Source organism: Calypte anna, chromosome 1 (assembly GCF_003957555.1).
Source record: "Calypte anna isolate BGI_N300 chromosome 1, bCalAnn1_v1.p, whole genome shotgun sequence".
Lineage (NCBI taxonomy): Eukaryota > Metazoa > Chordata > Aves > Apodiformes > Trochilidae > Calypte > Calypte anna.
The window spans coordinates 137970130-137985497 of NC_044244.1; the positions used below are offsets into that span (position 1 = coordinate 137970130).

Consider the following 15368-nt stretch of genomic DNA (forward strand, 5'->3'; position numbering starts at 1 on the left):
TATTCTTTCTGCTACCTATCAAGAATTGTGACAAACAGATGTACTCAAAAAATGTATAGTATATATGTTTGAATTTTGCTTGTGCATAGCATCTGGATTCCTTTCTTTAACATATGAGATTGTTGTATAAGTATTTCCCAGAACCAAGCAGCACTAAACTGAAGATGTAATATTGTTGGGCTAGCAGAATTTCAGAGAAGAATTTGGCTAATGATCACAAGGTCAACACTGCATGAAAATTTCTGAAACTGCTTTTTCCCACTTCACATCCAGAGAAGTGTCTCCAAACAGATGTTTGTAAAAATGAAACTGGAGTTATAATTTGGTTGGATAAGCAAATATCTTCTGAACTGGGAATGGCAGTCTTCATGCAACAAAGTCCCAGCTTGAATAGCAGATGTGCCACTTAAGCAAAACTCCATTTAGTTTTTCCAGATGAAAGGTCAAGATGTTTTAGTACCTCAAGTACCACAGGGTAGCACTTGAGCACCCTCCTATGTCACCAGCAAAGCCAAGAATTAAATTTTCAAGCTCTAGTCTTCAGCTGTAGTGAAGAAGTGCACATTTCTTCTCAGGAAATGATTGTAAAAACAATTGTGCAAGTCTGATTCTGTTTTCTGCTTCCTAATTTCACACAGCCTAGGAGAGAGGATGCAGTTGCCAGTAGCCCCGAGGGATCCATATGACATTAGTGAGTCCAAAGCAGGGAAATTATTTTGTCTCAATCACATCCTGTGTAAAGGGGTATAGAAGATGTATAGGTGCATAACAGGGGTTTAAGAGCAAATGCATTTTGTCTGGCTCACAGGCTGTTTTGTTCTGCTTCTGTGGTACAAACAAGGAACTAACAGTCAAATTGAGGCCTCAGAAAGGAATTTCTGTTGAAATTATGTCAGTTCACAAAGTCCCTTCCAAAAAAGTTTGGCTTACATCCATAAAGAAGGCTCAATAAAGTGATCAATCAAACAGCCTGTTGAATAACTTCACTTAATGCAAGTACAGGTGTTCACAAGAAGCTGTGCTACAGAGCAGATGGTTTGGCTTGAATAGAAATATTTTCACATCAGTTCATCAAGACAGCTGCTAAGAGAACCTCCACTATTACTCCTGCATGAAACCTGTGTTTGCATCCATAATTGCAATTGATGACAACTTCTGTTTAGGAGAACTAGAGTCCTGAATCCAGCTTTAAGAAGAGATTCATCTGTCATCACAAAGGAATCAACAGAGAGCCATGGACAACTTGCATTATTTTTGGAGTGTGTATTTTTAAAAGCATCTCTTTCCTACTATAACTTGGCAGTTACAGGACAATTTTACAAGAAAGGATGGAGAAAATAGACTACTTTTCCATTTAGCCCTTCTCCAAGGGGAAGGACTGTAAGTGTTCAGTTAGCAATGGTTCATCAAGCCATGCATGCCTGTTGCCTGCAAGGTTGGACACATACCCTTCACCTGCAATCCATAGTTTCTCTGTTTACATTTGCTCTTGGGCCATATCTGCCTTCACCTCTGGTTTCTCACCATAGCACAAATAGGGTTCTTGGTGCACTGGCCCCCCCCATAGCATCTGGCACAATTTCTGGGTCCTCCTTTGAGAATAAAAAAGGACACAGTTTTATCATGCACCTCAAACTAAGCAGTGCTCCTAAGTTTTCTACTGTAGGCTTTTGCTACACCCAGGTTTAAGTTGTGTGTAATACATGAATATGTATCTATCCCACCTGTATCAAGCAATACTGCCTGCATTAACACTGCCCACGCTGAGCTTGCCAGCAAAGTGGGAGTTATGTATTACCATGCCTAATGGTGGGGAGTAAATTCCATCATTTCATACCTACAAAGGGCACCAAGCTCTGTAACTACTTCTTGAAAATTTCTATTTTGCCACTGTTGCTCTAAACCAAATCTCATTTACAAGTGAAACCCTGTTATTCTCCATAGTGAACACCTGACCTTTTACTTCTATAATATAATTTCCAGAAACAATGCCAAAACCATGTAGTGCCACTGACAGGGTGACACTGCAGCACTTCATATGCAGATTTTCTTGGGAAAAGTGGGAAAAGCTGCAGGAGTCCAATTAAACTTTACCACCTGGCTACGCCTGCCCATAATAACAAGACTGTGTATTAATATGACTATGACCCCAACACATGCAGAGCTTGTGAGAGTTACACGAACTCTGGGTTCCACCACTTCCTCTAGCAGGAAACTCTGCTGGAGAGAGGAGACTTAAAGCAAATTAATTTCCGGAGTGGAATGGTAATGGAATATAAGTGCTTTACTGGTAGGGACTGCACTTAGGTATTGTGCTTAAATGTGTTGCTCAGTTAAAGCCTTAGGACCTTTCGTACCAGGTTTACACTTAACATTACCCTTAATATTTATTTTGCTACTGTGTAAATATATCTGTGATGATTATCTCAACTGCATCTGGATGCAAACCTGCACTTTGGCCACAACAACCCCAAGCAGCGCTACAGGCTGGGCACAGAGTGGCTGAGAGCAGCCAGGCAGAAAGGGACCTGGGAGTCTGGACTGACAGGAAGCTGAACATGAGCCAGCAGTGTGCCCAGGTGGCCAAGAAGGCCAATGGCATCCTGGCCTGTATCAGGAACAGTGTGGCCAGCAGGTCCAAGGAAGTGATTCTGCCCCTGTACTCAGCCCTGGTGAGGCCACACCTTGAGTACTGTGTCCAGTTCTGGGCCCCTCAGTTCAGGAAGGAGATTGAGGTCCTGGAGCAGGTCCAAAGGAGGGCAACCAGGCTGGTGAAGGGACTCGAGCACAGATCCTATGAAGAGAGGCTGAGGGAGCTGGGGCTGTTCAGCCTGGAGAAGAGGAGGCTCAGGGGAGACCTCATCACTCTCTACAACTCCCTGAAAGGAGGTTGGAGCCAGGGGGGGGTTGGTCTCTTCTCCCAGGCAACTCTCAGCAAGACAAGAGGACATGGTCTTAAGTTGTGCCAGGGGAGGTTTAGGTTGGACATTAGAAAGAATTTCTTTACTGAGAGGGTGATCAGACATTGGAATGGGCTGCCCAGGGAAGTAGTGGATTCTCCGTCCCTGGAGATATTTAAGAAGAGACTGGATGTGGCACTCAGTGCCATGGTCTGGGAACTGCAGCGGTAGTGGATCAAGGGTTGGACTTGATGATCTCTGAGGTCCCTTCCAACCCAGCCAATTCTATGATTCTATGATTCATTAAATAACCATCACAGGACTGGCACAACTATTCCTATTTTAGAGATACCTGCAGGATTGTTCTTAACAACATATGGGCTGTGTCAGGCATCAATCTATGACAGGACATATTTGTTATTAACTCTAGATGCATCCCACAATACCAAAAGCTTTCATTGCCTAAGGTTGCTCACTGACTGTCAGCTCAGTGTAATTCAGTCACCAGGAAACAAATGCAGCCAGCCAGATCAAAATTCAAGAATACTGAAAGTGAAACCTTGACCTGTACAGAGTCCTTTTTTGCTTCTCTAGACAATATTTTTAGTTTCTGAATGAGTAATAGTAGTTAGTATCGAAGGATTTCAACAGCATCCAAGCACAATGTTGAATTTAAAAGATTTTAACATCTTTTGGAATAAAGACTGTGCTTTGTCCAGCAGAGGGAGACTAAAGTTTTAGAGAAATGTAATACAAACACTAAGCATATGGAAAAAATTATTTCACTCAAATGTATCACCTATAGATTTTAATACAGATTTTAATTTATAAGACATAGTACACTAGATAATATTGACAGCGAGATATAGGCAAAATCTGATGAAAATTAGACTTAAAACCATTCTATAGTGCTTGATATTGATTTAGGATTTCTAGTCTTCATCCCAGTTCAAGTCTGATCCTGTGCAAATACTAAAATAAAACACACTATTTCTAATCTGAATGTCCTTCTGTTAGTAGGACTGTTAGCAAAGCCCTGTTATTAAAGAATCACAGAATTGTCACTGTTGGAAAAGACCTCTAAGATCACTGTGTCCAACTGTGAACGCTCCCCCCAGTAAAATAAATAAAATGTATTTATCAATATCTGTATCACTATGCCCACTGGAGCATGTCCTGAAGTGCCTCATCTACATGTGTTTGAAATACATCCAGGGATGGTAATTCCACCACCTTCCTGGGAAGCCAGTTCCCATGCCTAACTACTCTCCCAGTAAAAAAATTATTTTTATTAAAATTTAAGTTAAATACATTCAAATACAACATAAAATTTAGAAAAACAGCCTTCTTTTCCCTTAAACTCTTTATTTTTCATGTCTACTTGCCTGAGACAGATCTCGTCCAAGACACATTTCTGTCAGATGTTTTTTATTTTGATGTGAAATTCAGTGAGATTTTTAGTTATCCCCATGCTTTTGAATGTTCTTTCTCTATATACAAATGATCCCTGGAACACTATTCACAGGGAGAGTAAATGGAGTTAATACAGATATGTTAGGGATTTCCATTAATTAATAAAACAGAACCTTTTGCCAGAGGTATCATGGCAGAATTGTCCTTAACATGAAATGCACTACTGATGTTTTTTTAAAAAAGTTAAAGGTTTCAGGCAACAATTGGAAAAATAACTTATTAGATAATCCTTTTGCTATTTTTTTCATGATAGAAAACTTAAACATAAAATATAGGAATGAAAGAAGAGATTTTAAATGAGATCTCCCTTGAAGAACATGAAAAAACAACACAGAGTCTGAAGGTCTAACAGGAGATAACTTTGTCTTTACTGATCTCCTTTCTTCTGGTTTCAACTCCACTGCAGTGCTGTTTATCTTTGCTTAACTCCACACAGATTTTCCAGCCAGTAATACTTGTGTATCTCAGCTCTAATAAGTGGTCATGGTCATGTGAAGAACAGCACAGTGTGGGATGGACAGCCCTGAAGCACAGCAGCAGCAGTGTGTCTTAATAGGGTCCTGAATCCACCAAATATCTGAGGGTCCCCTGGACATATGTTTTTCTTTTCAGTTCCTACCAAGGAAACCCCACCCTAACTACCTCAATACAGCAAGGATATTTCCAAGGACAAACATATTCCTGATTCACAGTTACTTGTTTCCATGCTGTGAGTACCCAGAAGTCTCTTCCCATTATTGCTTCTGTTGAGTTACCTGGAGCTTTCCACTCCTGGTAGTGATCTAAGTGTTTTCAGCCAAGATAAAATAAAGCTTAAACAAGATAAAATAAAATATAATTAAATATATTAAATATGTTTTACTGAGGGAAACACCTGCCAGCACTTTGCACTCAAGCAGTCAATGGAAAGTTGGAGGAAGCACTTTGCAGAGGGTGCCTGGTCTTTTTTTAGAGTGGCTCAGTAAAACATGATTTCAGCCAAGAAATCCAGTTCCTGGGCTGACTTGTTCACTTCTCACCTCCCTGTTTCACAACAAGAGAAATCCATCACCCATTGCCTACTTTGAAAGCAGTTTTAAAGCACCTGCAGGCAGCAGGTTTTGACCTCAGTCCAGCTTATCAGGCACAGTGTGCTGTTTACAGGCTACTCAGGTTCACAGGTGTAATAAAAAAGAACCACTCCATAAGCAGCTCTTGGTATTTTCCTTGTTCAGACACAGCAGCTGATGTGTTTTGAGGATTATTGCATTCTCAGGATGGTTGTGTAACTAAAAGAGGGGGTGGATACCATTTCAAAGCAGAAAATGAACTGCCAGGTGCAGGTGTGAGAAGGACAAACAGAAAGAGCACGGGCTTAACACAGAGGGGAAAATGGCAAATCCTCCCTTGACAGAACTTGTAAGTAATGCTCACATTAAGAAAAAAAAACAACAACTAGACAAAAAAAAAAGAAACAAAACAAAACAACACTACCAGAAGAAGAAATATTATACCTTAACCATATATTCTCTGCTTGTTCTGTGCTATTTGTTAGTTCCTGTGTTGCTAGCCTTCAAAAGAAAAGCCTGATGTCAGAGCCAGAGAAAGATCAAGTGGTTGCTTTAAAGCTAATTAAGCAGTTCCTCAGTTTCTTGGGTTTTTTTCCCCCTATTCTTTTGAAACATCTCCTGAAATCATTTAGGAAACACTGAACCAATTACACTGACTTCCACAGCCCCTCTAGGAGGACCTGCTACCTCTGATCTGTGAGTCATGTGAGGAAAGTAATTGCATGCATGTGGACTGAAGGGTGGAAAGTGATAATCCTGAGCTGGAGATACTGTACATCGAGCTGTCAAGGATCCACATCACAGTCACCTCCCGTAGGCACAGCCTGTTCCATGCTGCTGAGGTCCCTTGGCTGAAGGACAAACTCAGCAATCTCACCTTAACAGGAGCCTGCAGAGAACAAGTTCTCCTGCGAATGTCCTACATGAACAGAGTTGTTCTCCTGTAAGAAAACTGTGTAAAAGATTGAATGATCAAAAAGGAGAAACTTCTTTCCAGATTAAGGAGGTCACCTCCTAAGCATGTCCTGTGAAAAACACACCCAGCCTCCATCTGATGCTGCAGAAACGCAAGGTTCCCAGCATAAGAAGGGATTGAGTCACTATCTATATTCTTCACCTAACTCTGTTTCATTAAAAGGGTTATTTTGTTAAGGCATTTGTTGGCAGGCCTTTCTTGCAGAGATCCAGAAGAGCCCTGCATCAGCTCATTCTCACTTCACCCCTCACCCCTGGGGCACCTCTCACCCCTCACTCCCTCCGCACTTCCCTCCTTTGCCTTAAGATATAAGTGAGACTTTGCAAGCTAGATAGCTGTGCTCCTCCTGCAATCAATAGAAAGATAATCCTTACATTTCATGGACTCTGCAGAGCAAGTCTGCACACATTTGGTCATCTGAAACACTTTTTAGATTCCCCTTTTCATGCTGAGGAATTCTGCATATGAGGGCAGGATTACTGCAAGGACGGCCACCTTCTCGTTTGGTTAGGATATATGGAACGTCTTTTTAAAAAATCACACAACAGAAAGCCATTTGAGATACAAATGTGGCCAAACCGTCCACAGAATGACCAAAAAGGACCTTGAGGACTCATGGTGCTCAAATGCCTTCAGCCATAGACAGAATCAATGCTTGACAGTAGTGCTGTTTCAGAATAATTTTCTTCTGTGAACACAATCTATTCAAACTTGCTTGAGTTTGGCTGCAGTCACTTACCTTTTGCCCAAGAACAGCTTTTCCTGATGCAAGCAAACATTTCAGGAATTCTGCAGCTGCTATGAACCAGGTAGAAAAATGCCATTGACATACTTTTGGCATCCGATGTTGCTGTGCTGCTTGTGGCTAGTCTGGGGCATGTCCTTGTTTCTCCCAGTATCTCATATGGACTTAAAGAGGCATGGACTTAATATTATAAGAGAGTATTACTAAACATGTGGTGATCCCTAACTCCCAGGCTAGTTAAGAAGTGAACCTGTCTAGAAAGTGGTAGTAAACATAAATGGCTGGCTGCAGCAATGAAACAGACCCTTAGACGTCTATTAAATGAGCATGGACATTAAAGGGTGAAATTCAGTTCCAGTTACTCTTAATTCATTATTCTTGTTGATCTTAGATATTAACAAATAATAAAAATATTTTGAAATTTAGGAAGAAAATTAATTATTCCAGGACTGTTGACAACGAAAGAGACAATAAAATAACCTTCCTGGAGCTAATGATGGGCAGGTAATATTGTTACCAGTAAAGAATCATACTTTAGCTGAGAATTCAAAGTATTTTTCCTTCACAAATTAAAAAGGAGTTCACAAACCAAGCCAGAAAAACTGTTCAGCTGTTGGCTGCTGCTGTGCCTCCTCCTTTGCTCTCCTCACACTCGTAGAAGGAACAGAAACTCCACCCAAGCTTTCACGCTACCTGTGTTTGACTATCTATCTCGGAGCACAGTAATCAATACAGCCAAGGACTGAAGACATTAGAGTGGGAAAAACCCTCTGGTAAGTATCTTACTGCATTTTTTGTTTTGTTTTATTAATTTCTTGGGTCACTGCACAGCCCCCAGCCCAGCTTCTCACTCTGTTCAACTGAATTGGTGCGAGTAAACAAGGAAATTAAATATTTTGGCAATGTTTGCTATTGGGATGGAAATGTCTTTTTTTTCTGGCTGATATTGAGAGGATTTCTGTAGCCCCCTTTAAGCAGAACTTTCCCCTGACTTTGCTCTCGTCCAAAGCTCTGAAGATTATGGCTAAGAAGAGGTCTCCTTGAGAGAAATCTAGAAATCAGTAAATAGTTACAATAGCAGTGTACAATAGGCAGTAGAATTAACTAGATCTATTAAAATAATTAAATCCTAGCAACTTCTGGTTAATACTCTATCTAGTAGAGGTTATTTGTCTGCAACAAATATCAATATTTAGCAAAGAGTTCTAAGAGTGAAAAGCACCAGGAACAAAACACAGAAATACTCCATAAACATATACATGAGTATGAGGCTGAATGGGTATTATCAGGTGTTTCTGTTTATTTTCTTTAAGGGAGGGTTAAGTCCTGTATGGTGACTTCAAAGGGAGCTGTTAATGTTCTACCTTCTTCTGAATCACACCTCTGATTACTTTTCCTTGCCTTTCAAAGGCCACATACTTGCAGTCAGAATTTTACTTAAATATGTTTGGTAAAATGTTTGAAGATGGGAATAATGGCTTTTTTTCTCTTTCTGTATCTGAGTAAACAGAGTGATTTTTAGAGATGCTGAGAACCACCAAGAGCAATATACCAAGCATTTCTGAAAATTAGATATAACTTTAAAGATCCTGGATATGGATCCAGAAAGGCCAAATCACATCCAAATAAATCAGAGGACATGGAACTCAGTCACTAAAAGAGCCCTCGGGAATAGACAGCCTTCTATGGGAGTAAATTTTGACTTTTTTTTCAGAGCAACTGTGTTAATTCCAAGCCTTTCTTTCTTCATGCAGTGCTCAATGGCCCTGGACAAAATGGAAAAATTGAGTCTGGAACAGACAGTGTCCCGATCTGCATTAGTTGAATTGGAAGGTGTTGTCCTTATAGAACCAGTACACAGAACGTTTGACCAAGTGCAGAAGTTCAAAGCCAGACCTGATGATCTGCTCATTGCAACCTATGCAAAAGCAGGTTGGTGTGGGTAGGAAACATCTAGATAGGTTTGGGATAGTGCTTATTGTTGGAATTTTAAATCACGTTTTTCTATTGTGAGTAATATTTGTTTAATCCCAAAATAGACACATTTTAAAGACATGAGCCTCTGTCAGCTGTGACTGGTGACTTCTGACTTCTTTGGCAGAAGTAGCAACCATCTATTTTTATTGAAGTACAAATGGTCAGAGTCTAATTACTGATACTGGAATGTTTTCTTTGATTTAGATTGTATACATATATATTTATGACAACAATAAAAGTTTTCCACCAATCAGTATTGATTGAACAAAGCCTAAGAAAAAGGCAACATTACTATGAAATAATGGAAGCTGACTGAACAACTGTGGATTATATATGTATTTTGTGGAATTATTTAATGTGTAATCTGGTACCGGTTTCTAGAAATGGGTTAATTATTTTAAGGAAATAACCAAATTCATCAGAGCATCAATATTAATCCTCTATGCATAGAAGCATATATCATCTAGTGGTCTATTTAGGGATCTATTAAATCTATTCAGATTCAGAAGCACTTGATTATTAGAAAAAAATAATAATTACTTCAATTAGCAAGAAATTTTAAGTGCTTTTTTTCAGCAGAAAAAACCAACATTGTCATACACACACGCACCCCAAAAAGAAAAGAAAACAAAAAACAAACAAACAAACAAACTGAAAACTTTTGTTTCCTGTATACTGAAGGAAAAACAATGTTAAATTACCCATCCTGGATTAAAGCCCCTCAGACATTAAACTGAAAAGAAATGAAGTCAGGAGTCCATTTAACTTTGTGTTGTTCCTGTCAGAGATGTGCAATGCAAGCTTTCTATGATTCTATGATGCTGAGAAGGGATGGGTTTCCTGCCCACACTGCTTCCCAAGTGATCCCTTACTGTGTTCTCGAGCTGACCTGCCATGGTACCTCAGAGGAGACGTAATCAACCCAGTGATAGTAACTCTGAGGGAAGAGAGGCACAGGAGAGACACAATAAATACTGTAACACAAGTTGTTGCAGTGGCTCAGGCAGGTGTAATGTTGCAGTGACAGTACCTTCATATTGTACCTTCAGTACCTTCATATTGTTACTCTGAAAATACTGAAACTTCTCTACATTTTCAAACTATGTGAACTCTTTACTCACTCATATTTCAGGTAATTTTTTTTCTTTCCGATTCAAGAGGAAAAATATATTGAAATATTTGATTTTTTTTGTGAGGTATGAAAACTGAGAGGAGGGAATTTCATTCCTCTCTGCAAATAACACAATCTGCAAATAACAATGTGGTTTGGTTTTTTTTCCTCAAAGCATGTGGAGGGAAAAAAGTCATCAGAAGCAGTCAACATGGATTCACCAAGGGAAAGTCATGTCTGATAGCCTTCTACAATGGCATGACTGGAGGGATAGATGAGGAGGAGGGGGGAGTGGATGTTGTCTACCTTGACTTCAGTAAGGGTTTTGACTACATCTCCCACAGCTTGACTACACATCCCACATCTTAGGAAGTATGGGTTAGATGAATGGGCAGTGGGTTGGATTAAAAACTGGCTCAAAGATAAAGCTCAGAGGGTTGTCATTAGTGGCATAGTCTAGTTGGAGATCAGTAACAACTGATGTTCCATCTAAACAAGAAGAGGAATTTCTTTACTTTGACAGTAACAAAGCACTGGAATGAGCTGCCCAAAGAGGTGGTAGAGTCTCCTTCTCTGAAGATATTCAAAGCTCACCTGGACACCATCCTGTAAGACCTACTCTTGGTGAACCTGCCCTGGCAGGGGGAGTGGACTGGAAGATCTCCAGAGGTCCCTTCCCTAACATTCTGTGTTTCTATGATCCTAGAGATTTTTTTCATTACTGGCATGGGGGTGGAGGCTATTTCTGTTGGCAAGAAGAAGCCTTGGTAAAATGGAATCCCTGAAACTGTGCTTTGGCAATTACCTTTGCATTGCTAATCATGCATTTTTCTTCCCTTATCCTCTCTTTCCACTTTGCCCATCATCTTCTGTGCTGCTCTTTGCTCCTTCAGTACGGACTCTGTACTTCTGGCTTTTGCTTCCCTGTCAGAAGAGACTCTTGGCTATCCCTGAGGGAAGCCACTAAACATGGCCATTTTCAGGTACCACATGGACACAGGAGATAGTTGATATGATTCAACAAAATGGAGATGTTGAGAAGTGTAGACGCGACACTACTTGCAAACGCCAGCCTTTCCTTGAGTGGTCTTTCCAAAATCCTCCATCTGCAAGATACTCAGGTGAGTATTATACAAAAAAAAAAAAAAAGTATCTTAGACAAAATGAGACAAAAGAAGCACACAGTGCTGATGCCACAAGTGTCCTAAGAAATGTCCCTCTTGCTTTGTCACACAACTATACACTGCGTTTGGTATTAAGTGGCAGCTGAGTTGCTTTAACATGAACATGAATGCTACTCAAGCTGATGCAAGGCTGGCAGGTGTAACTCAGGTGCTGCCTAAAGCCCTGCTATTCTGCAGAAGGATCTGAAAGCTGTGTAGGATACTCTACGATACAAAAACCAGCAGATATGCATAAAATGGCAACATGGGAGCAATTGAATCCTATTCTCTGATTAGGGGCTTTATGGAAGACAAACTTATGTCATGGATGTATTCCCAAAAGGTGGATTTCAGTGGTTTTGCTACTGATTTGAGTAACTGCTGTTAAATTCTAGAGCCTAGTCATCTAAACAAGGTTTGAGGCTTTCAGGCAATGGGCAGGCGTCACCATTTAGCAGACAGTTTCCTAAACAGGAGCAAGAGCTCCTGTTCCACAGAAATCTTTAAGCCAGACTGTCTTCACCTTTGAAGCTAAAACTTGACTATCTCTGCAGAAGTGCTACTTTTTGTCTTCTGAGCTAGAACTTGTTGACATGGAGAGAGGCAAGAAAAAATGGTAGAGGGTGACATAGGATGATAGACAATGATAGTAAAAACAAAGTATAGAGGTCATAAAACTAGGGGGGAAGGGGATAACACCTTTCTAAATATTACTCAAGTACTCTCATATATATATATATATATAATCAAAATCCACTCTTCATCATCCTCCTACTCTCTCTTTACATCTGATACACAAAGTCAAGTCAGTCAGTCTATTATTCTTATTCCTTCATAGAAAGAAACAAAAATTTCTTACCTGAGAAGTGCAAGACAATCACTGAATATTGCAAGTTTTAAAAATTGTGGTGTAGATATAAATTAGCATTCATAATTGGATGAATACTAGCAGAAGAATCCTTGGAATGCAGGAGTTAGACACAGACCCAAGAAAGCAAGAAGATATGAATCAGTGTTCCCCGTTTCCTCCTTGAATACATAGGTTAAAATTTATTTAGAAATACTGAACATGCTTATGCAAATTGTGTATGTTACATTGCTGTGTAATGGGTTTGAAAACTAGTGACTGTTGCAAGGTGAATTTCTGAAAAGCCACAGTCACAATCCCAAATATTAGAGTAGAAAAGTGGTGCTAGGGGGAATTTAAAGAACAAGTCTCATCTCACAATGAAACATCCCACAGGTCTGGAGTTAGCTGAAGCTATGCCTTCTCCACGAACAATAAAAACGCATCTCCCCGTGCAGCTGGTGCCTCCTTCCTTCTGGGAACAAAACTGTAAGGTAAGGCTAAAGAGGTAGGACTCAATCCTACTTCACCTGCAAGGAAAGTGACAAACCAGGGCTTAATATGGTTTCCAGAACCTTTGTGAAACCTGGAATCTCCCCAGATATTTTTGCTTTTATGTGCAAAGCCTGTGTGAACTACAGAAGTAATGACTGAGTTGCCTGTGTTGGGTTTCAGAAAATGGCAATTTCAAAGCAAATCTCTTCAGCCTCTGCCATCAGGCTTCAAGAGGAAATACCAGGAGATGGTCAATATCTATATAAACATATGTAATTTTTTTTTTCTCTCTTTTCATATCAATAAAGGTCATCTATGTCGCAAGAAATGCAAAAGACAACCTGGTATCATACTACCATTTCCACAGAATGAATAAAGGAATGCCTGAACCAGGAACTTGGGATGAGTTTGTGGAGAAATTCATGAATGGAAAAGGTGATGAACTGCAATAAATTGTATATGAGATTCTGTTCATTTAAAAAATCTTTAAAATTTCTTTATTTTATCAATGGTTTGAAATCCAGGCCTGACACGCTACAGAAGAATACCTATTGAAGTTTTTTCAGTAGTAAGTTATCTGAATCCATGGGGTTTTATTACTACCTAAAGGAGTAATTCTATCTTTACATTCTCATTTTTGTTGGGGAAACAGTTCAGAAATATACAAGTTGTGAGCAATCCTGACTTACTTCAATTTAGGCCACATTGGGTTAATGGTTATTGAGGCCTAGTTAGAGGCCTGAGAATAAGCTAATGGGAAAGAGATAACTAATTGGCAACAGAAGAGGAAAATAATTATGTGAGAAGAATCTTTCCGTGAGAATGGTATGTGTAATTGGAATACAAAGCCACCTGCATGATAAGATGGTGTAGACAAGGCTTCTCTATATAAAGTGAGTGCAAGTTGCTAATAAACGATTTTCCTGCAATCATATTGATGTGTACATGGAATCCTTAAGCCTCCGCAGACTGTTTTCCCACACATTTTCTCATTAAAAAACAAACAAACAAAAAAACACACCAAAAAACCCCAACCAAAACAAAAAAACAAACCAACCAAACAAACAAAACCAGTAACAACCCTGCTACTCTCAGTTAAGAACAGTCTTGTCCAGCTGACCAGCTGAATCACTGTTGAAATCACCAGATGAAATGTCTGTTCCTTTCCATCGACTGCAAAGGCAGCCCAATTTTTTAATGCAAGAGTAAGCATCTGCATTTGTTGCCATCTAAAGTCACAGATGAATTCTGCTCTGAGCATCTGTATGCCTGAGGGATTAATAGCACAGATGTTGTGATAAGCACCAAGCACATCAGTCATGGCCACAGTGGTTCAAAACCAACTGGGAAATGCCCTGCCGCTGGTTATGAGGGAAACAGGAATGCCAAAGACACCTAAAGATAATTTGGACATTGATAGATGCTGATGATATTACTCCTTTTTCAGTGCTCTGGGGTTCCTGGTATGATCATGTAAAAGGATGGTGGAAGGCAAAAGACAAACACCGTATTCTCTACCTCTTCTATGAAGATATGAAGGAGGTAAAAGGCTGAATGTTGGTTTATAGAGCTCTGAAATTTGGAAATGTAGTGGATACTATCTGTGATCAACAGTTTTCTAATAAAATGTCAGCTGTATTGATAGTCTTCAGATAACCTGATCATCTTACCCTGAAAACAATTTCAATTTCAATAGGATGTTTGATTTCTTTGCTTTCCTTGGCTTTGTATCTTATCCCATGTTATTCTCTCTGCAGAATCCCAAACAAGAAATTCAGAAAATTGTGAAGTTCCTGGAGAAGGACATAAATGAGGAAGTTCTCAACAAGATAGTCTACAACACTTCATTTGAAATAATGAAAGAAAATCCCATGGCAAACTACACTAAGGATTTTGAGGGAATAATGGATCACTCTATTTCACCATTCATGAGAAAAGGTACTGAGGCTTGTTACTGGCATGAACTCTGTCTTCCTGATTGTCATTCTGTTTGAAATAAGCCTTGAAGTACAAGCATCTAGTGAGTCATGGCTATTTGGCTTCAGGAAATACTGGTGAACTAATCTTTTTTTCTTTTTTTGCTTTGATGTTTTTAGGAGCTGTGGGGGACTGGAAGAATTATTTCACTGTTGCACAAAATGAGAAATTTGATGAAGATTACAAGAAGAAAATGGCTGATACCTCTCTTGTTTTTCGCATGGAATTGTGATTATTAGAAGTGGGAATTATTCTCTGTGATCTTCAGCTTCACTTTATAAACTTTGCTGTTCCTTCACAAAATGCCTACACCCCTGAGATTCCAGTATCCCCATCTTTCAAACACCACTGTTTTTTCATTATCATGAGAGTGCCCAATTTATCTGGAAACTTGGAGTCATCTCCCTGAGGAAAATATTCCCACTGGATACTTCTCATTCATCCCTCCGACAGTAATTTTCAGCATTAACAAAAATATTTCAGACATTCTTTGAATTTATGTCTTTGTAAAACTGCAGTTGATGCTGTCAGCATCTTCAAATCAACTTCCAACAGAAAGGAAGAGTGCAACAGCTGTGGGCATTACAAGATGTATGAACATATAGTACATATGCATCATATACATTGCATGAACATTAATCAATAATAATAAAGA

At 39.5% G+C, this 15368-nt stretch overlaps 1 protein-coding gene across 2 annotated transcripts; it reads left to right on the forward strand.

The window, feature by feature from the left end:
* Nucleotides 1-7836: 7836 nt before the first annotated feature.
* SULT1C4 (sulfotransferase family 1C member 4) lies at nt 7837-15368 on the forward strand. Of its 2 annotated transcripts, none has more exons than XM_008496366.2 (8): nt 7837-7916; nt 8898-9075; nt 11215-11352; nt 12638-12735; nt 13045-13171; nt 14184-14278; nt 14494-14674; nt 14833-15368. In XM_008496366.2, the coding sequence occupies exons 2-8, from the start codon at nt 8904-8906 to the stop codon at nt 14943-14945; spliced, it is 924 nt and encodes a 307-aa protein (XP_008494588.1). In that variant the 5' UTR covers nt 7837-7916; nt 8898-8903; the 3' UTR covers nt 14946-15368. The 2 variants fall into 2 exon arrangements, with proteins under 2 accessions (XP_008494588.1, XP_030310430.1); XM_030454570.1 differs by having other exon boundaries at nt 8898-8976.

Excerpts from the sequence above, each read along its gene's own strand:
- SULT1C4 (XM_008496366.2), top strand. The coding sequence starts at position 8,904 with ATGGCCCTGGACAAAATGGAAAAATTGAGTCTGGAACAGACAGTGTCC. Across the intron at positions 11,353-12,637 it reads TCCATCTGCAAGATACTCAG|GTCTGGAGTTAGCTGAAGCT; the intron begins GTGAGTATTATA and ends AACATCCCACAG. Across the intron at positions 14,279-14,493 it reads TCTATGAAGATATGAAGGAG|AATCCCAAACAAGAAATTCA; the intron begins GTAAAAGGCTGA and ends TTCTCTCTGCAG.